The 24,876-nt window shown below is 35.1% G+C and overlaps 1 protein-coding gene across 1 annotated transcript; it reads left to right on the top strand.

Moving 5' to 3' along the window:
• Positions 1–4,933: 4,933 nt before the first annotated feature.
• On the top strand, positions 4,934–7,549 carry LOC140756179 (uncharacterized). The gene is made up of 2 exons (XM_073091617.1): positions 4,934–7,072; positions 7,362–7,549. Exons 1-2 carry the CDS (start codon positions 5,485–5,487, stop codon positions 7,547–7,549), a joined length of 1,776 nt encoding a protein of 591 aa, XP_072947718.1. The 5' UTR covers positions 4,934–5,484.
• The last annotated feature ends 17,327 nt before the right edge of the window (positions 7,550–24,876 follow it).

The raw sequence follows: 24,876 nt of genomic DNA on the forward strand, positions 1-24,876 counted from the left end.
TGCAGTGCAGCTAAAGTCCGCTTATAAAGATACATACAAGATACGTGCAAAAAACATAACCCTTCCTTGGCAGTCGAGTAAAAATAAAAATATGGAATCAACAGGATGCCATTAATTCCCTTGAATAAAGTGAGTTTATTGGAAAACAGTCTTTTCGATGGATTTTTATTTTTTTTCCGTATCTTTTTTGGCTATGTTAAGCAATCTTATTTTAGTGTATCTTTCGACAATAGACTTTATTATAATAAGTCTATGACTATTGTCGCGGCAGTTGGATGAAAAGACATCATAAAATATATTAAATAATAATTTACTTAATAATTTAATTTCACTCATTTACTATTTACTCATTGCCTATGTTTAATTATTATACAAAACAAATATTTTTATATAACAAAAAAAAGAAAAAAAATAATTAAATTAAAGAAAAAAATATAAAACAATAGCGTCTCCATTCAAGTTAGAACAGAGTCACCATGTAACCCGAACAAATCAAGTGGGCTTGCAATAGTAAGAATTGTACGTTTAGTAACAGACTTTACAATTTAAATGGTTTATACATTCTGTTGATTTTTGTTGATAATTTTTAAAACTTAAAAATAAATTATTTACGAACGAAATAGCAGTATTTATAATTGAGTGATAGCAATTACCTACTTATAATAATAATACTTACCGAAAATACGATATTCCATCATTTGTTAGCGTACTAGACGTGTGATTTTTGCAGTTTTGAACGAGCACTGAGGCGTGTTTATTCTCCGAACGTTCAAACACTACTAACCTAAAAGCGCACCCAAATGTCTATTTGGGTGCTCTTTTCGTCGCGCCATTTTTTTGTCGCTGATTGTGTATCTAGTTCTTATTAGTGATCGAAGTTAAATACCTACTTTTTATAGCCATAGATAACAAATAACATAAGTAGGTACGTATTATTTCCATATATTATGCGTCATAGAGCTAATAAGATTTAAATATCTGTGATCATACTCGTAAATTCCACTTGAACTAAACCCATGTAATTTAGTTTTAAAAATTATCTCTTGTAATTATATTATAGTTCTGCAACAAAGATTTGATTTTGTTTAAACGTACCTATAGGGTTCGTACACAAAACTGCGATGCGACGTCGCATCGCAAAAATCTGCGAGCTCCCTCGACGCATCGCAAGAACTTGCGAATTGATTCGCATCGCACAGTGGTTGTTGTTGTTGGTCACCCTGAGAGACGCTACGCCGCACGATATCGCATCGCAGCAATTCGCATCGCAATTTTCTGCGTTGCGAATTCGCATCGCGTCGCATCGCAGTTTTGTGTTCGAGCCCTTAGTGAGATTTTTAAAATGCTTTCCATTTTAGGTTTGACAATGTTTTCAAACGAGTATCATCCGGTTTTATCGATGTCGTGTTTTCTGTGGCGGAAGACATAAGTAATCTGTAGTCATTACAACCGTTAAGTGGAACACGAGATACATTGTCTAACATTAATTACAAAACATGTAACTTACATTATAATATATTTATGGAATAACGTCATAATATATGGATTATAATAAGTTCTTTTCGTTTTAATAAATTATGGTCTGTATAAATTTTATAATTATGTTCTTTATCTTCCCGTTCGACGAAGTAATAAATAGTAAGCGTTTTATAACTCAACTAACTTATGTCCATGACTTTGTATCATAACTAATGTCTGAGAAAATAATGGACAAAATTTTGTTGATAATAAACATTTTTTATTGTTAAAAGAAAGATTCAAGCATATCTTTGTATTCTCATTATCTATAATTAATGTGATTTTTAGTTTTGTGTTATTATTTGGCATCAAAGATAGATATATAAATCAGTGGTCCCAACATAGTTTCAGGAATATACCAAATTATTTTATTATTAGTATTACTTTAAATAATTATTTTGTGTTATTTTCATGATGTGTTATTTTTATAATATTAAGTTCTTATTTATATATTCACTGGCAGGTTACAACTCATACAATCGTTATGAGTTAGCATAAAAAAATGAAGTTCTTGTCGTTTGTGTTGTATTTTGCGCGGGAATAAAAAAAGTTTTAAATTGGTCGAGGAAATAATTTTATTCTTTCAATGAGAAGAAAACTTTGAATGACGAGTTATTACCATTTAGTAGTAGTAATCTATTGCAGATAGTGTTAATGCAAAGTCGAATGCAAATTTTGGTATGATTAACTCATGATTAACTTGACAATGTTCACTTTGTAATCCTACACCATTGAAATTGAATGAAGCCACAAACGGCTTATTAGTAAGTTCTTTTTTGAATTCTTGACAATTGTTACTGGTTACATTTTCTTGTTAGAAGTGAGTAATCTTTACTAATCTATGTCCTACACATACTCTTTTATATGTAGTATAGTCCGTGTAAAACTACTAGTTCGCTCTCAATATGAAAATGAATCCCGTCGCCATAGCAAATTGTATCACTAAAATCATATATTATCGCGTTTTAAGTCTAGTTAAATGAAGTTTTAAATAACTTTTATTGTTTTAGTAGTTTAATCACAATGTGAATAGTTTTATAATTTTATAATTCAACTAAAAGAGATGACAAAAACATAAGATCCAGCCACGAATAACACAAGATTCCGAAACCTTAACTAAGACTTATTAAGTCTGTCCTATTATTTTGTCAGCGGTTAGAAATAATTTTGACATTATGGTAGTTTATGGCTAGTAAGTACTCAGTGCAATTACTTGACAAGCCCAATTACTTGTAATTGCCTCAAACTACTTTAATGCGGATAGATTATAGCAATTACTTACAATGTTTTATTTTGTAATTTGATTTCGGTATGCTGACAACTTTATTAAATTCAAGTGTACTTATTATGTATCACATTAATTACATTGAATTTAATTTGACTTGAATTCGAATGAACTGAGCTGACTGTTGGCATAACGAAGTCGAAAGTATTGAATATGTGCAATTGGCGATGAACTCAAGAAAATGCTGCAGCCTAAGTGCGCATTCAAACCAGTGCGTATTGTCAGCCACTGACTGTCAGTACGCTGACTTTCAGCCGCTGACTGTCAGCGGCTGACTCTCCGTGTTGATGTAGCGCGCTATAGAATTGTTCAGTATATTTTTTTCCGCCGCGTTCTAATCACAGTTGTTTACGCATAAAGTAGAAATATGCAAATCTTGAAAGAATTAATATTTCTTAACAATAACGTAGTTCTGCCACAAAATATATGCACGAGGAAAGAGATGCCTATCAGGTAAAAAGTATTTAAACTAAAACCAACAATACACACTGAGAGAAGACCCGAGCCCAGCAGTGGGTCAGTAATGGATTGATGATGACTGTTCGTCTGCTACTCCTATATTATAATAAATTCAGTTTAAAAAATCATTGACCGCAGATAATTTGAAGAATAGCGTGTAAGATCACATTTACTCTTGACTCATACGTACATACATATTACGCAATAGTAGTAACATAAAAAAACATTAAAGTATGTTAAGTCAAATGTATGGAAAAATTGCAGATCACGATAAAGCCAGACTAGTAGGGGAGTAATTTGTGAGTCGATTTAGCGCAGCGCTTATTTTCGGGTATCCGCCCGAAAGAGTGAAATCGGGTAGCGACTAAAACAAATGCGATGTATTCGTTCGAGTTAGATTAGAGATGGGACGTATCGATAAATGCAAGACTATCGATATAACTGAATACTAATTAAATGATGATGTTAAATTGATAAACTGACAAAATGAGTGTCGATATTTTTTGGATTTTAATTACGCCAAAAAGAAAACCTATTGTATTTATTTTAATTGAGGTCACAAACGAGCATGTTGCCTACCAAATGATTTGTGGTCATTTCCCATACACATGTGTAATTAGTATTACATAAGATTAAAATTGTATCTGATTGTATCTATCTTTAAGGCTATGGAATAAGATCAGGTGGATAAAATGAATTTTAACAAATGGTTAGATACCGCCAGCATTGTAAGTTTTGGTAGTAATCCGCAATATATGTTGTAGCGTATGACATGTGTATTATGCGCTTCATTTATGTATTTTGTACAACTTTACCACACACCTGATGTCCTGATCTGATTTATAATGACATTTAAATATAAGATTTCGACAAAAAGAACATATTTTTAGCGTTTATTTATATTTCCATTGCCATGTATATTAAATGTATTTTGTTCAATACATTAAACAAATTTATGTAAACTATTATTTCAAATGCCCCTATAATAGTTATGTTTATTGTTCATATGAACTCTTATAGCAATATCAGTACTTTTATGCTAAAATATCGCAATATAATACATTTTAATAAAAAAACCTAACGTTATTTTTCCATTATATACAAGTTCTAGGATATTTATGATAATTTTATTGTCCGCAGTAAGGAATGTCCGATTAACTTGTCGGCTCATAATGGTATTTAAATTGCAAAATGATTGTGATAATTATTTAATTGCCACTTTATTTGAAGTAAATAAGTGACGCCCACTTAGTATTTATTTATAAGGATATTATTTATTAACAGTACGATTGATGGTCCGAGGTTTGAGTCTTAGGCACGCACATGAAATTTTCAAAAAGTAATGTCCGTATAAGAGATTGACTATCACTTGTTTTAACGGTGAAGAAAACATTGCGAGAAAATCTACACGCTTGACACATAGATTAGTAAAGATTACTCACTCCTAACAAGAAAATGTACACAGTTTTGAGAATTGAAATAGTGGCGTAAAAAAGTTTTGCCACGTCTCCGTGCCTTAATGCCCCTAAAATATTTGAAATTATTATTATAAATTATTTAATTATCATGTAAATTACGCAGTATTAGTTATTTATTCGTAAATTTTCTCTAAAATTGTTTTTATTTGTCAAGAATTAAAAAAAAAGAACTGTAACAGAACGTCGTACTATCCGTCTTACGAACGCACACGCACACATTGACAATTGCGATAAGAAGATGGTGGGACGAGTCTACGCACCGAACGCACACAGCGGCGACATCAAATGATATAAATAGCGTGCGCCGCTTGCCGAGATTCATTCGCTAGTTAGATGGCGACGAGTGCGATAGCCCCGCAGTCCACTCGGAGTCTTCAGCTTGACTTGAGCGGTAGCCCCGCAGCCCTCAAGGAAAGCCAGCTAGGAGGTCAAGGGATGCGATAGCCCCGCAGTCCATCCCAGGGACCATTCATAGGATTTTTCATTAGCTAAGCAGCGCTTGACTTGAGCGGTAGCCCCGCAGCCCTCAAAGAAAGCATTAGCTAGGAAAGTATTTCTGTATGTTTTATGTATAAGTATGAATAAACACAGTTCTTAGTCATCTATCTGTCGTTTTTCTCCTCACACGTCATCATATTTGGCGCCCAACGTAAATCTACTGGCAACTATACGCATCAATCTATTTGACACCAACTGAAGCTATACGCGTATCCAATTTACGCATAACTTAAATCTACCCTCAAGATGACAGACGAGAAACCGGACTTTATGATAATGACACAAGAACAATTTAATACCTTGTTGAACAAACTGTCAGAATCCTGCGAGTTTGCAAGAAATAATAAAAGCTTTGCACATTGTTTTACAAAATACGACGGCGAAAGAAACCACAACAAAGTAGAGGAGTTTATTGCGAGCGTATCTATATATAAGAAGCTAGAAAATATTACGGACGAAGACGCCTTAGAAGGTCTAACCCTACTACTTATTGGTGAAGCTGCTACCTGGTGGAGTGGTATTAAGCCGGAAGTAAAAAAGTGGAATCAAGCTTTAGAAGCCATCAGAAGTGCCTTTGCTCCCAAAATGCAAGCCTATGAAATTTATATGGAATTGTTTTCAAAAAAGCAAACCAAGGAAAGCATTGATGAATTCCTTTCTGAGAAGCGCGCGTTAATGTCTAAACTTCCTGCTAAAAGACACAAAGAGGAAGAACAGTTAGATTTAGTGTACGGCTTACTGAATGTATCATACAAGAAGGAGATACCACGTACCGAAATTAAAACATTCTCGGAACTCCTTGAACGCGGTCGACACTTAGAATCCATTATTAAGGAAGCAGGAGACCGGAAAGAAGAACCTAATATTAAGGTAAGAAGATGTACCTTCTGTGGGAAGAAAGGGCATACAGTTGACGTATGTCGTAAGAGACTATCAGCAGCAAGCAAAGTAGTATTAAAAGACACGCCGAAGATATCTTGTTATGGATGTGGAGCTCCAGGAGTCATAAGAAGCAACTGCGACGTGTGCAAGAACAAAGAGACGCCACCAAAACCAGTATCTTTTTATACAATTAAAACTACGATGCAAGCTAATGTAAAAATACCTACCATTGAAATATCGGTAAAGGGTGAAAAGGGGTATGCTTACATTGATACTGCCGCCCGAACCAGTATTGCTAGTGCACAGTTGTATAAAACGCTTATAAGGAAGGGAACAAAATTTACTGCCTTGCCAACAGAAATAAAACTGGCTGATGGCACTACAAAGAGTTCTAATCTTTTAACAGCAACTGTAGATGTTATTATTGGGGGACGCATATTACCAGTCACTTTCTCCGCCATACCTGAAGCGAAAGACAACCGGACTCTGTTGGGAATAGACTGCTTAGAAAAAGCAGGAATTGTTTTAAATCTGGGCCAACGTGGTTGGTATTTTATTGACGAACCTGAAACAACCCACAATTTTCTGAACCTAAGCAATGAAGTTATACCATTGAAAGCAGCGAAAGCAATAAGTTTTGTGGAGAACAAGGAGGAAGTTAGTGACGAAAATTTATCCAGTTTCCTCACATATGTACGAGACCTGAAGAGACTGTCACCGATGTCAGAAACACCATCACCATTAAAATCCACCGACAGTCCACCTGAAAGCAAGCGACCGAAATGGACACTGCATAAATTAAGTTCACCACCAAAACCTGTTCGACCACGTGAACCAGCAGATCAAAATTCTTGTATTGATCCTCGTATAATATATTTACCAAAGTTAAAAAGATTAGCAAATGACTTAAAGCTTGCAAAAGAAATAATAGAATGTAACAAAGAAGTGACTCGTGATAGAACAAATGTCAAAAGAAGACCTGACCCAAATTATAATATTGGAGACCTAGTTCTAGTTGAAACTCATCCTATTAGCAACATCAATAAGCAATTTACAGCAAAATTTGCTCCTCGTCGAGATGGTCCATACATAATTAAGAAAAAACATGGAGCCTCAACATACGAAGTTGCGCTCCCAGATTCTCCAGAACAGTCACTTGGAAGATATCACACTTCAGCTCTAACAAAATTTTCAATGAGAGATGATGTGACTACAAATCCAACATATCCTTTACGTCGCAGAGGGCGACCACGGAAGAACCTTGGTGCTGGTACTCCGTCGGGACGACTTTAGAGTACCAGAGGGGGAGGATGTAACAGAACGTCGTACTATCCGTCTTACGAACGCACACGCACACATTGACAATTGCGATAAGAAGATGGTGGGACGAGTCTACGCACCGAACGCACACAGCGGCGACATCAAATGATATAAATAGCGTGCGCCGCTTGCCGAGATTCATTCGCTAGTTAGATGGCGACGAGTGCGATAGCCCCGCAGTCCACTCGGAGTCTTCAGCTTGACTTGAGCGGTAGCCCCGCAGCCCTCAAGGAAAGCCAGCTAGGAGGTCAAGGGATGCGATAGCCCCGCAGTCCATCCCAGGGACCATTCATAGGATTTTTCATTAGCTAAGCAGCGCTTGACTTGAGCGGTAGCCCCGCAGCCCTCAAAGAAAGCATTAGCTAGGAAAGTATTTCTGTATGTTTTATGTATAAGTATGAATAAACACAGTTCTTAGTCATCTATCTGTCGTTTTTCTCCTCACACGTCATCATAGAACTTACTATAATAAGGCATTTGCAGCATCATTCAATTTCAAGGCGGCGAAGTATCTTTACTTATCTATGGCTTGACAATGAAAAAAAAAGTTGCCCAGCTGTGGGGCAGTAATGTTTTAACCACGGTATTATTCATAAGTTTTATCCTCGTTATCTGTAATTCTCAATAGGAATTGGCAACTATCGCTTGAGCTACTGGTAGATTAAGCTATAAGTAGTGGTATTAAGTATAATAATAATGAAAATAATAATATTTTTGTGAGATTGGAGTGGAACGCTTTGAGAAAAGTTCTAGAGTACCTATCAGTGGTTATCAAGGTATAAGCATAGAAACAGACTGAAACAAATTGTTTTATTGATATCATATTTATGCAAGGAAGGGGATATATGTATTATATATAATTTATGTGTAAGTATTTTTACGATCTTGGCGATTCTGTACGTATATTTATTTGTATAATTAGTAATAGAAATAGTTTTCCATTCCTCATTGAGAAGGAGATAAATGATGGTAAAATATGTTTTTACAGGGTTTAAAAAGTTACTATTATAAATAAAAGCAACATAAGGGATTACACGAACCGTCTTTTGGATATTTCTACAATTTTTGTAATAAAATCTTAAACTTATGTACTTTACATATAACAGTTAGGCTCAACCTGCATTCATGATTAATAAACGAACATTTTCCTTACTGTTCATTTTAATACCCACAAAAACCTAATAAAAACCCGCAATAGTAAAATCCAGAATTAATTCCAGTAAAAAATCCGCGATACCGCAATGAGAATGGTGTAACGTGTCGATTTGCATCGATAAAGCTCGCCTATGATAATTAGTTGAATAATCTCGCCAGTGTGAGGCGTGTAACAACAGGAAGTAACGGGACCCTGACCCTTGTACGAGCCAGCCGATCTGCGTGTAACGAAGACCTGTATTAGTATAGAGTCCGAATTAGATGTACCCTGCGGTAATAATATACATGGAGTTAGATCTTAAGTAATAGTAACAAATAGGTATACAGTTCACCTGAGTAATTAGTCACTGCCGCCTAGTCGGAGGAACCTTAATATTATATCATAAATTAATTAAATAAATGAAGAAAGTAGAAACCTTTGTAGTTCGACTCCATGGCATCATCGTCACACCTATGTTTACAAAACAGCAGCAGTTAAATGCTGTTGTATTCTGGTTTGAAAGGTATGGTAAGGAATATATACTTTTCCAAGGCGTTAAAATTTAATCCTTAGGTTAATTGCTTCAAATATGTCTCAGTGGTGTTTAACATTGCTGTTATAAGGAAGAATATTAGAATATATTTCATATAAGATTTTATGTGAAAATCAATAAAAAGAATTTAAAAAAACAAATGTGTTTTATTTTTAGAGCTAAGTAGTCAATTACTCAACGCATGCTTTTATCCAATTGAACTACAGCCTTGCCCTTAGAAAAATTAGGAGTTAATTTCGTTACTTCATCCGTGTGCGAAAGTAACTATGTATGTATTCTAAATGTGCATAGTAGTCAGTCATAATATTTATTACACACTAAGATCTCTAAGTGACTAGTACGGGATATTAGCCAACCCCATCGACTATTACCCGTTGATTTAACGGCTTATGCCTGATTAACGACCTGGCTATCTCATTAAGGACAAAAGAGGATCTGCGTGAACGGTTCGGAGAGACGATGGAACAATGTGGATACTACAATATAACCCAAATAAAAGAGCCAATATAAGCCAAATAAAATTAAGACCTCTCCGTCTACATAAGTAAATTAGAACATAGGATTAGTTTAAAAAATAAAGATTCTATTTTTAATATAATTTATATTGCCAATAGTTTCTAAAAACAAGGTTGTTAATGTTCTTCTCAAAAACTCTTAGATACTCATAATATCATGTGGGTGTACAATATTAATTTCCCGTACTAATCAGAAGGCTAGTAATAGGTTGACGACGATTTCGATAGAATGAGACATATTTGTTATTAATTTTGTTTCAAAATAATAGTGTAAGTCAGATATGTAGTTTGCTACCCTTTTAATGTCTCACTACTAACTGGGTAAATCTGAAGCATGCTACACAACCCCATTCTAATTTCGACACAAGTCTTACGAAATTTCATTTTGTATCCATAAAATTATTGTACGACTCATCCCTAAAAGTATCATATAGCATAACTAAGAACACATACAGAATTAATTATTACAAAATACTAAGATATTAGGTGTAATACATGAAGCGAATACATCTATCGATAAATAAGTTCACCGCCCCATCCCTAAAAGTACAAGGAATTCCACGGCTACTATAAATGTGTACAGTTTGTTTGTGACGGCTCTCCATCAATTACGTTTCGTAGCTACAACACTTTAGCACAGAACACACCATTTGTTCTTATTTATAGCCCTCTTTAGAAATGATACGCACTTACTATTTCTCCTATTTCGTCTGTTTCGAGAATTTGATTGGGCGTGATGTATTGTCGAAGATATTTCTTGGAAAAGACTCTTTGACTGTAGATGTTATGCTTTATATAATAATATTCTGTTTTATATTTTTTACAAATATTTTTTTTATCGTAAGTGGCTACTGCCGCCCATAGACATCTATAATCAACCCCAGATAGGATTACATATTCCTACCTGAGGTCGGCCACAAATACGCCGCTACCCCTGAGGACTAAGCTGGAATGCCTCGGGAAAGTATGTCACCTTTACCACACCCTTCAAAACGGAACACAGCAGCGCCTAACACTGCTGTTATTAGGCAGAAATAGGTGTGGCGGTGGTGCCGCCGGAGTCGAACCGCAAAGGGTTCTACCAGATTCGACTAATGGGATTAATCCCCTGTTGAACCCAATGGGGGATGATGTAAAGTGGTAGTGGTGGTTCGGAGTTCGAATCCGGAGGCACAACCGCTTTTGTTATCGACATTCAGTAGGACACCAATACTCTCTGGGTTTACAAATGTCCATTGGCAGCAGTGGCCACTTAATATTAAGGGGACTCGCCTCGTCTTAATACCTTACACACCATTGCAGGTTTATAAAATAATTGTAAGTCTTTTTTTCTTTTTTATAATATAGGAATAACAGACGAGCATGCAGTCCACCTGATAATAAATGGCTACTGTTGCCCAAGGACATCTGTAATCAATCCCAGATAAAATTAGATTCCTACCCAAGGTCGACCACTGCCCCTATGAGACGCTAACCCTGAGGACTAATCTGGAATGCCTAGAAAAAGTATGTCTCCATATAGACAGGGTTCTACGGTCTACCTGAAGTCAATTAAATCAGATTCGTTGCCATTTCGGAGGAAAAGCTACTCGCCTTATAAGCTTACTGAGCTGAAAAAAACGTTTTCACCTCAGATTCTTTCCCGATATACCAGCGCCACAATGCTATAGAGATTTTCAAATTAATAACCTTATATTTCAACCTTGTTTGAAGTGAAACACTATTAATTTACCAGACATAGTTTATAGCAACGTTCCAAATTCAATATTTCTACCGTTATTAAGCCCGAAGTTTAGATATTTCAAAATCTCTCCGAATTCCAACAGACTAAAGCAGCCGGTGACATGGAAAAATGAATAATATTAAAATACACCAACACAAAAGAATTTTATTTACGTAACACCCACACACTCTCAATATGCAAATGTGCGCTTATTCCGCCGAATGTCACATTCATAGGTGAAAACTCAACATCGAGATATGACGTTACCCTTTCTTTATCATCACACATGCGCGCCTAACAAGGTTTTCCTTTGTCACGACGTATCCCTCACACATAGATGCCGAGGATATTATTTTTGGTATTCCAAACGATTTTCTGTTTTATATCAAACTGTTTTAGTCTTATTTTGAGTGACTGTACACAGAAAAAGCTTCGAAATATGTCAATGTAAATTCTACCTTAGTTTATTATTAATAAGATTCACTTCATATTTCGTTCACATACGTCCATTTGTAAGTACATTGCGTCGCGACGCTCTCGAACTGCAGTGAAATGTAAGTTTTGTAGCATACAGACAAAGCTCAAATTGTGTCGAGCTTTCGTGAACTTGAAACTGCGCGGAGCTTTCGCTACTCCAGGGGTTAGTTTTGTGTTCTGCGCATCATCCCGCGCAAACATAAGATGGCGCTCCTTCGAAGTCTCCATATGCATTATGATTTATAGCCAAAGTAAATATTACGGATCTACGAAATTAGCCTTGGACGGCACTAAATTAGTTTCTACGTCGATATGCTATGTATTGTAAGGGTGGGTCAATATTTTCCTTTGTTCACGAATGTTTTGCCGATCTCGCCCGGAAATTCTATAAATAGGTGATTCTAGTGCAGTATTGATTTTTAATAAACCCTAGGACATGCCCAAACGAGCCCGCACATCGCATCTGCCCGCCGTCCTTGATGGTTACGGGGAGTTTTGAAATTTAATTACTGTGTGTCTAATTGCCATTTATTGGGAAATCTCCATCTAGAATCCTGCGCTGAGCTCAGGCAAGTAAGCACTTATTAGCTTTTCGACCATTATCGCACTTTATAAACATTTGGCACGTTTTAAGTGTTTCCTTTGTGCGACGCCATTTGCAATCACATGAAAATTTGCGACGCGCAATGAGATCTAACTTATGAAATTTGATCTTTTTTCTAAATCTTGATGTGTATTCGTGGTTTTTTGTTTACTTGCCGCGGATTTGCCATTTTGAAAGAATTATTGCCGTGCGATGTATGTGTCTATTTTATGTATGTTCGTTTTCCTTTGTGTTGTATTTTATATTTAGGATAGTTTTAAAGGAAGACTTCGTGATTCCACTCCGGAGGCACCACCACTGCATCTACTGCCTTTTCACAGAAGTATTAAACATTGTGTGATTTGAAGGGTGTGGCACGCCTTTGTGGCCGCTATTACGTAATACTCCAATCCTACCTGGTTGATAGCAGAGATCCATGGGAGCGGTAGCCACTTAATATAGGTTGCTTGTCCATTTGCTACCCATATTTATGAAGTCTCAACTACAAATGTGAATTTTAATTGAATTTTATTTTTCGCCGTTTGTATCATATCATATTATATCGTATCATGTGGAATGTGATATCATATAGAGTTGTATCCTTTAAATACCATTAATGTTATAAGATTTCAAGAATATTAATTGAGCGAAAAAATTTTTGCGTAAAAATTAAAGTACCATGTCCGAAAGCATACATAGTGAGCTCACAACTACCGCATCCAGTAACAAGAAGATCTTTGTAGTTCTTGGGAACCAAGTTAGTTTCTTTTGTTATTAATTGAAATAAATAATTAGTTATTTTACAAATTATGTCAAATATTTAGTTTTTTTGGGAAATAAAGTTCTTGAAAATTCATTTTCTTTCAATCGTCAAGAATCTCCTGCCACCTGCTGTTATGTAAAGCAAAAGTGACAAATTTATTATTTAGTACTACAATATCATCGGCGTCTGTCAATCGGCAACTGGGACAAGTAACACTGAGCGCGGTCAGTCATTGGATGGTTGACCATGAATAACGACTGAATTACCGGAGGCGGACAGGACCGGCGCCATTGAAGAACAGTTATAGTTTTTTTTTGTTGTTAATATAGATAATTATTTAATTGTAACTAGTTCTAGGAAATTTATAATGTATACAATACTTTGTTTCGTTTTTGAACGAGTGGGAATAATTATGCCATTACGTATTAAGTTCACCCTTAGTAATATTAAGTACCTCTTAATACAATAAAAAAATAAATAATATGTGTCTTTATTTATATTCGCAGATAAGAAGTTAGACTTCTTTGGTATATTTAATTAAAAAAGGAAAAATAAGTGCGTGTTTCAATAAACACTTGCGCAAGAGACTATTACAAACTAAAGAATAATAATTGTTGCAATCTAATAACTTTGCCATGAACTTTGTATTTTTTGCCCGATAATTAACGCCACCTAGCGATTCGAATTAAGCTGACGATTCAAAGCCGGTAAAAATCCAGTTAAAAATTCCATTACATACAGGGCTGACTAATAAAAGCGTAGTAAAAATATTTAAAAGTAATTTTAAATATTTTTTTAGTTTTAGCCTTTTCTGCAAAACTTTCGTTGCCAACTTTATGGTGTCTATATACATGTGTATATATACTCTTATTGAATGTGATGCCAAACAGTAAGCTTACCCCTACCGACATCGCTTAACGCGCCTGACGAAGTCTTCACTTTCAAAAAGTAATATGAAAAAGCTTGTGATGCACCTCAGAAGTTATACTTCTTTGGCGTAATAAATTATGTATTACAGCGGCACTCAACTTCGTCCCACGTCAAAATACACTCAGTGTTTTACTAAACACGCTATAAGAAGTATTAACTTCAGATAGTTACTGTTTTAAGGAATTCTTCCAGGTTAAACAGTTTCCCAAAAGACAATGCCCATGAAAGTATGGACCGCCGTCCAGAGTTGCATCAAATTGAAACTTGTTGTGGACAATGTATAGTTAACCAAATACTACCACCAATAATTATTTTTTAGATCAGCACCGGGTTCTGAAGTTATTTACCGAAATGTTACATAACCTCAAAATCGAAAATATCCGACGATAGATTGATGGTGGGTTTTAACTGATAGTAGGTACCTATAATGTAGTTCTATTAACATATTCCATTTACTATCCATTCCATTCCGAGTATAAAATACCGCCATTTTAATTTTTAAGAACAACAATCAACATTTCGTCTTATTTTATCTTAAATGGAATCCTCTGCTCAAAGAAACTATTCTGATCGACAAACTATGTAAAAAATCAAAAAATGATTTTAATATTACTTTCATTTTGACGCATGAGAAAAATCATTAGTCAAAACACTAATAGATCTTATTGAATTCCGAGTATAAAATATCGCCATTTTAATTTTTAAGAACAACAATCAACATTTCATCTTATTTTATCTTAAATGGAATCCCCTGTTCAAAGAAACTATTCTGATCGATAAATTTAGTAAAAAATCAAAAGATAATTTTAATATTACTTTTATTTTGACGCATGAAAAAAATCAGTACCAAGAATGGGCATTCTCCTTTACGTAAAAACTATTGTAAATATTTTCATTAATTACAGTTGGTCGGAGTTGCAGATGAGCTGCTCCTCGGCCTGTTCGAGTCAACAGCCAACCTGCTAATTTCGTACTACTTCTAAATTCACACGTAAGTTTACGATTTTGAATTGTATGCATATTGTTATATGTATTGCTATTTTCTGTCTTTTTACAATTTTTTTAAACATGTTAGATAAATTTGTTCTTGAAATATATATTCTTATGGTACTTTCTCAATAATAAATAATCGTCCAAAACAATAAAATTAAACCAAATATTAATATCTGTATTTTGATTAAGGATTGATTCAGGTGTGTGTGTTCTATCAGAAGTGCAAATAATGACGTATTCTCTATTGAAATAATTGCGAGTCGGACCCTTATGTTAGTACAAAAATGGAGCAATTTTAACGATATAGCTCAATATATTTCGTTAGATAACGATGTATCATCGTGTCTTATATGAGCGCCGACTTCAAAAATATGTACTAAACCAACATTTATTTCAATTATTTTTTACTTTGTAGTGACATAGAAGTCGGTTGTATTTTTTTGTTAAAAATTTTTTTTCACCCTTTTTAGTGATGACATACTAACATTTATATTAATACAATTTAAAATTGTATAAGCGTGATCATGAATGAAGGTAAGGTCTGAATTTACATTGATTGAAACCGCCCGCTAGCAGGGCGCTGCCGCGCCCTGCTCGCTTAGTTTTATATTGCCTTATATGTTCCAACCTAACCTAACTAAATAGTCAATGATGAACTGGCTTTGCAATTTCATTACAACCTATACCAAATATCTTCAAACACAACTCAATTATTTCCATCGGTTGAGGAGTTACATATTTTGTCTCCGAGCCACATTATCAGACCCTTAAATAGTCAATGATGAACTGGTTTTGCAATTTCATTAGAACCTACACCAAATATCTTCAAACAAAACTCAATTATGCCCATCGGTTGAGGAGTTACATATTTTGTCTCCAGAACCCGCTCTGATCATCATATTTAAATGGGACCAACTTGTAGCAATTGTACATACACGAAATTAAAGGCATTAAAATAGGTTCATAAACGGCGAAGTGCTGGCTGTTATATTTATATGGGTGGAGGAGTTCCCCTCATTTTCTTCAGAACCCGTCGATGGCTCCTAATCATATTTAAATGGGACCAACTTCCAGCTCGTCTCTATACAATAAAAAAAGAATTATTAAAATCGGTCCACTAACGGCGGAGTAATTCGTGTGTACTCGTGTATTCGGCGGAGTACATACATAAAAATGAAAAAAAAAATAAAAAAGATACCGGCCGAATTGATAACCACCTCCTTTTTGAAGTCGGTTAAAAATACGTGATCCAGAAACATGTTCCACCTAGTCCCATAAAATACTAGGTACTTATTCTTGGACTAGGTCAAGCGAGAACCGTGTCATAAGCTTGCGCGACGAGTAAAAAAAAACGGGAACCGTGTCAGGAACCAGCCGGCGCGTGGAGCAAAAAAAAAAAAACGGGAACTCAGTCGCGAACTAATCCGATAAGCTACCTAGTCCGATAGACTACTTAGTCCAGTAAACTACCTAATCCGATAAACTACCTAGTCCGGAAAACTACCTAGTCCCTGAACCTATTCCACCTAGACCCATAAAATACTAGGTACTTTTTTTATTTTATTTATTTATTTTATTTCTTTTCTCTCATAAGGTACATTCAAACATATATTATTAGTCTGCCAAACTGTGTAACAGTTTGTCGGCAGTGCAGTGTAGTTTTAAAATACTAGGTCCGACCTAGTCCGGTAAAATACCTAGTCCCGGTACCTGTTCCAGTATATACGCCTCACCTCTAATACCCATGGACGAGAGCGGGCAGCGGCCGGGTGCCGGGGGGGTCCCACGTTGTCTTCGTCCCGCTAATATCTACAATTTGCTATTGCGACTGGTTTTTATATTCGGAGCGGACTAGCAGTTTAGCGCGGACTCTACCTACTTAATATTGTGAATACACATTTTATTCAATGTATAACAATTAATAAAAGTGTTAGCGCTATGTTCTTACAACCTCTTCACTTAATTATTTTTAATTTTGTTGCAGATTTTCTGACTTGCAATGATGTTGGGTGCAATCAAAAAGATTCTAACAACGCAACTTGAACCGATGTTTGGTGCAATCAAAAAGATTCTAACAACGCTAATTGACAGTGTATTTATGTGTTTCAAATACACTATTAAATGTATATGTGTGGTTTTCTTGGTTCTTCAGGGTTTGTGCCTTTTATTTGGGTATTACATTATATTAGAAAAAGTCATCTTGAAGGTCTTGAAGTTATATAATAATATAGACACAAAAACTGTACAGTGTAAAGATACATTGGTATATCCTTACCCTGCACTGATACAGAAGTAAGTTCACACAAGTGATTAGTATTATTATAACTACACAAGTATCGCCGTTATTTGACTGTTCTTGCTGAAGTTTCCTACCAGAATGCCAGACTCTCTGTTAACTCATGTCATGTCAACTCAGAGCGCCGCCATGGTGTCGTCCCCACTTCGCATACCCGCATCTGTGTTTAAACTGTAGTATCAAATTAGTCACTTATTTTAATGTAAAGTTATAATAATGCGATATCGTTAATATCCAAACTTCTTATTAACGACGATAACATTAACGACCGATCCCAAAGGTTGCTGTGAAGTCATATTCTGAAGATGATATATTATGAAGGGGTCAGTATTCGATGTACGAGCACCAGTTAATAATACCTGGCTAATCAACCCTTTTTTAGTACTACCTTGTTAGATGACTAAACTGACTAAAGCTGTTATCAACTCCAAGCTTGTCTCATTTTATATATTGTATTACCTATATCTTATCGGGACGAATTGGATACAAATAGCTAAAGATAGAGACAGATGGGCTTCTCTGGAGGAGGCCTGTACCCTCAACAAATGAGGGGTTCTTGCTTATTGCCGCAAACTTAAATAAAACGACAAACATAAAATAAATAAATGCAAAAAATACGTACTTAAGTAAAAACACTAAAACATAATAAAAAAAATGCAAATATAAAATAACAAAAATAAAAATACACCATATTATGTTAATAATTAATATCAAACTTTAACCTAAATAATCAACTAATGTTTAAATCTAATTAATTTAATTTTGTTAATAAAATAATCAATTTGTATTTAACTAAATCAATATAAATATGCAATTTTATAATGGCTAGAAATTATATTATGGAAAATTGTCATGACGTACTACTTTTCATACAAACACAACTAATTTTATATTCATTTACAAAAAGTTACTTACAACTTCAAAAATACACGCTAGTGCCAAACAGTATTTACACTATTTTTATTCGATTTTTATTTACACTTTATAATTATGTACATGTATCGAAAATTATAACGTAGTGCACCTACATTTACACTATGGCCACTTCTAACCTAAAATATATAATTTTTCTAATATTTTTAGTAGGTGCATTACTGGGCAATTATACTATCCTATACTGTATACACTTTTCTAAAACTAAACGGCAAAATATATATTAACACTATTTTTAAAAGTTTCTGTATGTTTGAAGGTGGTAGAACCCTTTGTGGTTCAACTCCGGCGGCACCACCGCCACACCTATTTCTTCCTAATAACAGCAATGTTAGGCGCTGCTGTGTTCCGGTTTGAAGGGTGTGGTAAGGGAGACAGACTTTTCCGAGGCGTTCCAGCTTAGTCCTCAGGGGTAGCGCCGCATCTGTGGCCGACCTCAGGTAGGAATATATAATCCTATCTGAGGTTGATTACAGATGTCCATGGGCGGCAGTAGCCACTTACCACCAGGTGGACTGCATGCTCGTCTGCTACACCTATATTATAAAAAAATTGTTTATGTGAATATTCTTTGTTAAAAGTAGCATTACAATGTAATGTAACAATCAGCATCTTGACTGTTACATTACGCATTAATACATTCCAATTAATTGAAATATGTTTAAATTAAATTTCATTTAATTATTATTTACGAATATAAATTATTTACGAAATATATTTAGGTTACTATATTCGTGCATTAAGTTGGAGTATGTTATACTTGTTAGTTATTAAGTTATTATTATTAATATTATTGCGCTATTGTAGAATTTCTGGAATAAATATTTACTTACGTTAATTTGTTGTTTTATTTATCATACATGGGCACCGTTATATATAGTCTGGAAAATTTTCAAGTGTATAGCTGTTGCGGCTCAAACTCAACTCTCATTTACTCAAAATTGATTCATATAGAAGTTCACGAGATAGAGCCCTGCGACAGGCGGACAAATAGCGAAGGCTTAGAAATAGGGTCCGTTTTTACCCTTTGGGTACAGAACCCTAAAAACGCTAACAGTCGGCGGCGGTCGCTAACGACAACTATCGTATATTAGAGCGAGGCGTTCCTATTTAGTTTTTAACTAACTAAAGATTTATAGCTGCCCTCATACTTACCTACTTGATTTTACTAGACTGTAGTGTTACCTATAATTATGAACTGTAACAGTATAAATGTCCTTGGGCATCAAAAACTCTTACAATAAGATCGAGAATAAAAGCAATGATAGTCTGGTAGTTAAGAAACTCGGCCCTTCGATCGAGGGGTCCGAGGTCAAATCCCAGGCACACAGGACCTCTGATTTTTCTAAATGATGTGCGTATTGGAAATTAATTATCACTCGCTAAAACGGTGAAGGAAAACATCGTGAGGATCCCTGCATACCTGGGAATTTATAAAAAAAAATCAAAGTTATGTGAAGTCTACCAATACGCACTTGGCCAGCGCGGTGGACTATGGCCTAATCCTTCTCATTATGAGAGGAGACCCGTGCCCAGCAGTGGGACAGTAACAGGTTGATGATGATGATGAATAAGATCGGCTTGTTTACTACAGCAACTTAAAAAACGTTAGAGCTATTTTATATTATACTCGTATAACGACTATATAACGTTGAAGTAACCGATGTAGCTATAAATTGTAATCACATAACGTTAGCTATACTGCTATAAAAACCACGTATATTCAATAGCCCTGTTACTTATCTACTGCCCGTTAAAAACCCGGAAACGGAACGAACGACAGATGTGCGTGATTCTTTCTCTATAAAAACTTGTATGCAAATGTCAACTTCATTTACATAATACTAAAGTGTTCGCTTTCAATCGTAAAGCAAAAAGTTAACCCTTTATTCACCTTTATTTTTTATTTTTTTCCGTATCAGTCCCTTGTGGGACTATGCATAATTAGAATAATATGCGTGCGCCGATGTTTGTCATTTTTTGTCGCACAGATGTATTCAGGAAGTGGGTAAAAAGTACCATAAGATCGAAAGTTGAGGGTTAGATTGATAAAAACGTAAAAGTAAAAACTGCTGGCGCTACCGGTGATTCTGTTATTTTTTCTAGTCATATTTCTAACGTTTTTCAGACATGACATCGATATTTTTTTTTTTACTTTTTCGTAGTTCAATTAGGTGTAATGAATTACCTGTTACTATATTTTGGAAGAGAAAGAAAAGATAGAAACTCATTTTATGTTTCTATTTATTTATTTTATAATATAAAAGATAAAATTATTTTCGTATGCATAATTTCTTAAGCATAATTTAGTCCTTTTACAATTTGTAATTAAATTGCCAATGTTTTAAAGATACATTTATTTTTATACCCATTTTATTTTTATCCGTGCTACTTTCCACGAGTAGCACGTTATCTTTCCTTGTCTTCCATCACGATATGAGTAAGCCAATATAATTTAAAAGCAGCGTTCACTGACCATTTCCTAACAATGGGTTTACGATCGTAAACTTCAACGGTGTAAGTACATGTAATTAAAGAATAACGTTAAATATTAGATGCGTATCCGTAGCGTAGACAAGCCGATGGGTAGATAAACGTAATATATCATTATAGACAATTATTCAGCCCGTAACAGAAATATACTCGGAAGTTGATACGCGCGATTCACGGGTTAACCATTTCTTTTGTCCGTAACGTCATTTGATTGTCTATCTTTTCTACGCGTTTTAGGGTTGAGGTTCGAATGAACGGATACGTTTGTTGTGTTGTTTCGTGGTTACTTTTTTCTAAGTCCGTAGGCTATCTAACCCTTTAATGCTATCGTGTCAGCTTTTTGAGTTTCCTGTTATCTGTTTTATTACACGTAGGTATTAAAATGGCTCACACGTCGGAAACGGCCCGAGGGGCCTTACGATGCTTTTTTACGATAAATAGGCCCATTTTAAGTGTTAAACGCTCGAGATACGTGGTCAAGATAGCTTGAACTTAACGATAAAGTTAATGTAATAACTTTTATACGGAATTTACCGTTATGGTCTTACTGAGATAAAGTTAATTTAATATTCTTACGTTGTAAAATCCGCTTCGATAAGTATTATGTTAGTACGAAGGTACATTGATAACTCAACTATCTGTAAGATACTTTTTATATGTTCATAAATTTAAGTGTATTCAAGGGATTGTAAGATAACAACTAAGTATTTTCTAAGTTTTATATCTATTGCTTAGATAACACTTAAAACTATGTACTTAAAATGTTTTCTTACTTACACCTTATAGTATCAAGCAACCCTTAAAACTTATATGACTATAAAATAAGCTGAAATAATAGACTCATTCCTTGCCTAGGAAACCGAGCAGAGAGTTTACAGTTTCACTGAGCTTTTGAGGCGAGGATTTTTTTATACATAATATAGGAGTAGCAGACGAGCATACAGTCCACCTGATGGTAAGTGGCTACTGCCGCCCATGGACATCTGTAATCAACCCCAGATAGGATTAGATATTCCCACCTGAGGTCGGTCACAGATGCGCCGCTACCCCTGAGGACTAAGCTGGAACGCCTCGGAAAAGTATGTCTCCCTTACCTTAAACGGAACACACCAGCGCATAACACTGCTGTTATTAGGCAGAAATAGGTGTGGCGGTGGTGCCGCCGGAGTCGAACCACAAAGGGTTCTACCACCTTCAAAGGACCTTCAAATCTTGTGAGGCGAAGATTTTTTTATATATAATATAAGAGTAGCACACGAGTATGCAGTATAAGCTTGGTTCACCGAGAAGCGTGGTGAGAAGCTGGTCAAGTGCAAATTGGCAGACTTCACAAACTTTTGAAAACTATTTTTTAAGATTTCTCAGGCATGCATTTCCTCACAATGTTTTCCTACACCGTTTAAGCAAGTGATAATTAATTTCTAATAGCACATAACTTTGACGAATCAGAGGTGCGTGCTAAAGGTTTGAACCTCGGGCCTCTCGATCAAGAGGCCGAGTTTCTTCACCACTAGACTCTCACTGCCATAGAAATCATAGGTAATAAATTTAAAGTTTTAATCAACGTACCTTTTTGGAATATTACGTAGAGTAGTAAGGAAAATTCACATAGCATTGTGGTTGCATGACATGTGTGACGGTAAACAATATTGTATGGAAATTAATGTTTGAAACAACCTACAGTCATTCGTAATCGTGATTATGCTTTACCTTTCATGTTTAAACATCATCATTCTTTTTGTTCAGAGGGTAATGTTTTTCGAGCATATTCATGTCTCATTCTTTAGAAGATCCTACAGCCTAAATAGGCTAGATTTTAGGCTGAGTCTATTAATACAGGTACTGTACGAACAATTTATAATTATTAATACGGTTACCGTACGAATAATTTATAATTATTAATACGGGTACTGGACAAACAATTTATTATTATCCGATTAAAAAAAAATGTTTTTGAAATGTTTTTTTTTTAATAACTTTTAAACGGCTCTACCGATCGATTTTAGAAACTAAGCTCTTAACATCAAAAAATGACGTCGATCGCCATCAGCCCGTTCGAAATCAACCTAACCTAACCTAACCTAACCTAACGTAACCAATTGAATAAATGTACGAATAAATATATTAAAAAAAAAAATTGATTTTAACACATAATTGTTGTTAGATTCGTCTAAATTATGGAAGTCATTATTATTAATTAATCATATTAATTAAAGCATATTCATCGACGCAATGAATAATATTCAATTTTACTGGTATATTCTAGTTCTTTGTAAGACTATTATTAAATTAAATGAGAAATAAGAGAGGCAAGTGGCATACAAACATAATCTTCGGAGATATTTCTAGCTTGAAGCAGTTCGATAGTATGTAGATGCCAGCTGACCTACCTATATATTCGACTGACACAGTTGCCAGAATCTAATCAGTTTGGTTATCGACTTCAGGTCGAATAAGGCAGAATCTGTGTTAGCTAATAATTCATAAATATTTTATAGTGTTTATATTATAGTGTGTGTAGTTTAGGAGACAGACTTTTCTGAGGCGTTCCAGCTTCGTCCTTAGGGGTAGCGGCGCATTTGTGGCCGACCTCAGTTGTGAACATTTAATCCTATCTGGGGTTGATTACAGATGTCCTTGGGCGTTAGTAGCCACTTACCATCAGGTGGACTGTATGCTCGTCTGCTACTCCTATATTATAAAAAAAAAACCTGTCCACAGGCGGCAGTGGCATCTTCGCTTGGACTGCTCGCTTGTTATGTGTGTAGAAAAATAAGTAACAATTACTTATTTTTACGGTGAAAGAAAGCGTTATGATCAAAACTGCGAGTGCTTTAAATATCTCAAAAGCCTAAACCATTTCCACTCTCAAGGTACACTCGTGCCCAGCAGTGGGACATGAATGCCTTAAGTAGGTCTGACATAAGCGACGGTGACAGTGACAATAAAATTATCCAATTGGCTTAAAACTGATATCAATAGTTTTGATCCTTCTAATAAGTATGATTTCTTATTAGTTTCTTATAAGTATGAGTCTCAAATAATGCTAGTTACTGAATAGAGACAAATTTTAAGTACTTAAGCAGTTTCTTATCTCGCATACATTTCTTATCCATTTTACTTGACTTCAGTCAACAATTATTCAGTATATTCGTATTAAGTTTTACTGACCATATAATTTTGTTCACTAAACCCTGCGCAACCCTAGAGGAGATCCTTGCCCAACAGTGAGCCAGTGATGGGTTGTCGACGACCGGAATATTTTAAATCTCAGTAAACATAACATAATGACGATTATATTTGTAGTGTCTCGATCACAAAAACATATTTTTAGAACTCGACATCACCGCCATCTATCGATTCCAAAACGATTATATCTTTCAACCAACCATAGATATTCATATCTCTTTCTTGAAATCGCTTGATTGGTTTCGGAGATTATCGTGTATGGACCCAAAAGACGTGATTTACCTATGTATATTTAGGTTATATTATATTTTGGCTAGCGTGGCAAAATGGTCATCCCTTCAACAGGTATCTGAAACACACTTTTATCGATTTCAACATCGGCTAAGAAGAAATTAATATAATATTAATTCCATCTCAATCAACGTGTTCTGTACGAGTGTTAGGTACAACAACAGCAACAATAATGCCGAACAACAGAAACAAATGGCACAGGAACAATAGTGTTAAGTTCTTGAAGAGTCATACTTATCCACGGCGTTCCATCTTAGTCATCACGGGTAGCAAAGCATATGTGGCCGGCATCAGGTAGGAATCTTATTTGGGTTTGATTTCTAATGGTCATGACCGACAGAAGCCACTTACCACTGCTAACAGGTGGACTGCATGCTATGGACAGATCATTTTATCGGTAATATTTAAATAAAAAAATATATAAAATCTGATAAAGATAAAGTAATCTTAAAAATCTTGTAAGCTACTCTATTAGGTAACATCACTATTAAGGATATTAATATTCACAAGTTATGCTTGTCGCGACATCTATGTGTTAAGTTTTTTATTTATTTTACAGATT

The sequence above is a fragment of the Epargyreus clarus genome, unplaced genomic scaffold, assembly GCF_041222505.1.
Source record: "Epargyreus clarus isolate Ecla_fem2 unplaced genomic scaffold, WU_Ecla_fem_2.2 ptg000034l, whole genome shotgun sequence".
NCBI classification, from domain to species: domain Eukaryota; kingdom Metazoa; phylum Arthropoda; class Insecta; order Lepidoptera; family Hesperiidae; genus Epargyreus; species Epargyreus clarus.

What these genes read in the sequence shown, in the direction of transcription:
- LOC140756179 (XM_073091617.1), top strand. Translation starts at nt 5,485, where the DNA reads ATGACAGACGAGAAACCGGACTTTATGATAATGACACAAGAACAATTT. An exon ending in ATGTAACAAAGAAGTGACTC is followed by an intron (nt 7,073 to 7,361) that starts GTGATAGAACAA and finishes TTTACGTCGCAG; the next exon opens with AGGGCGACCACGGAAGAACC.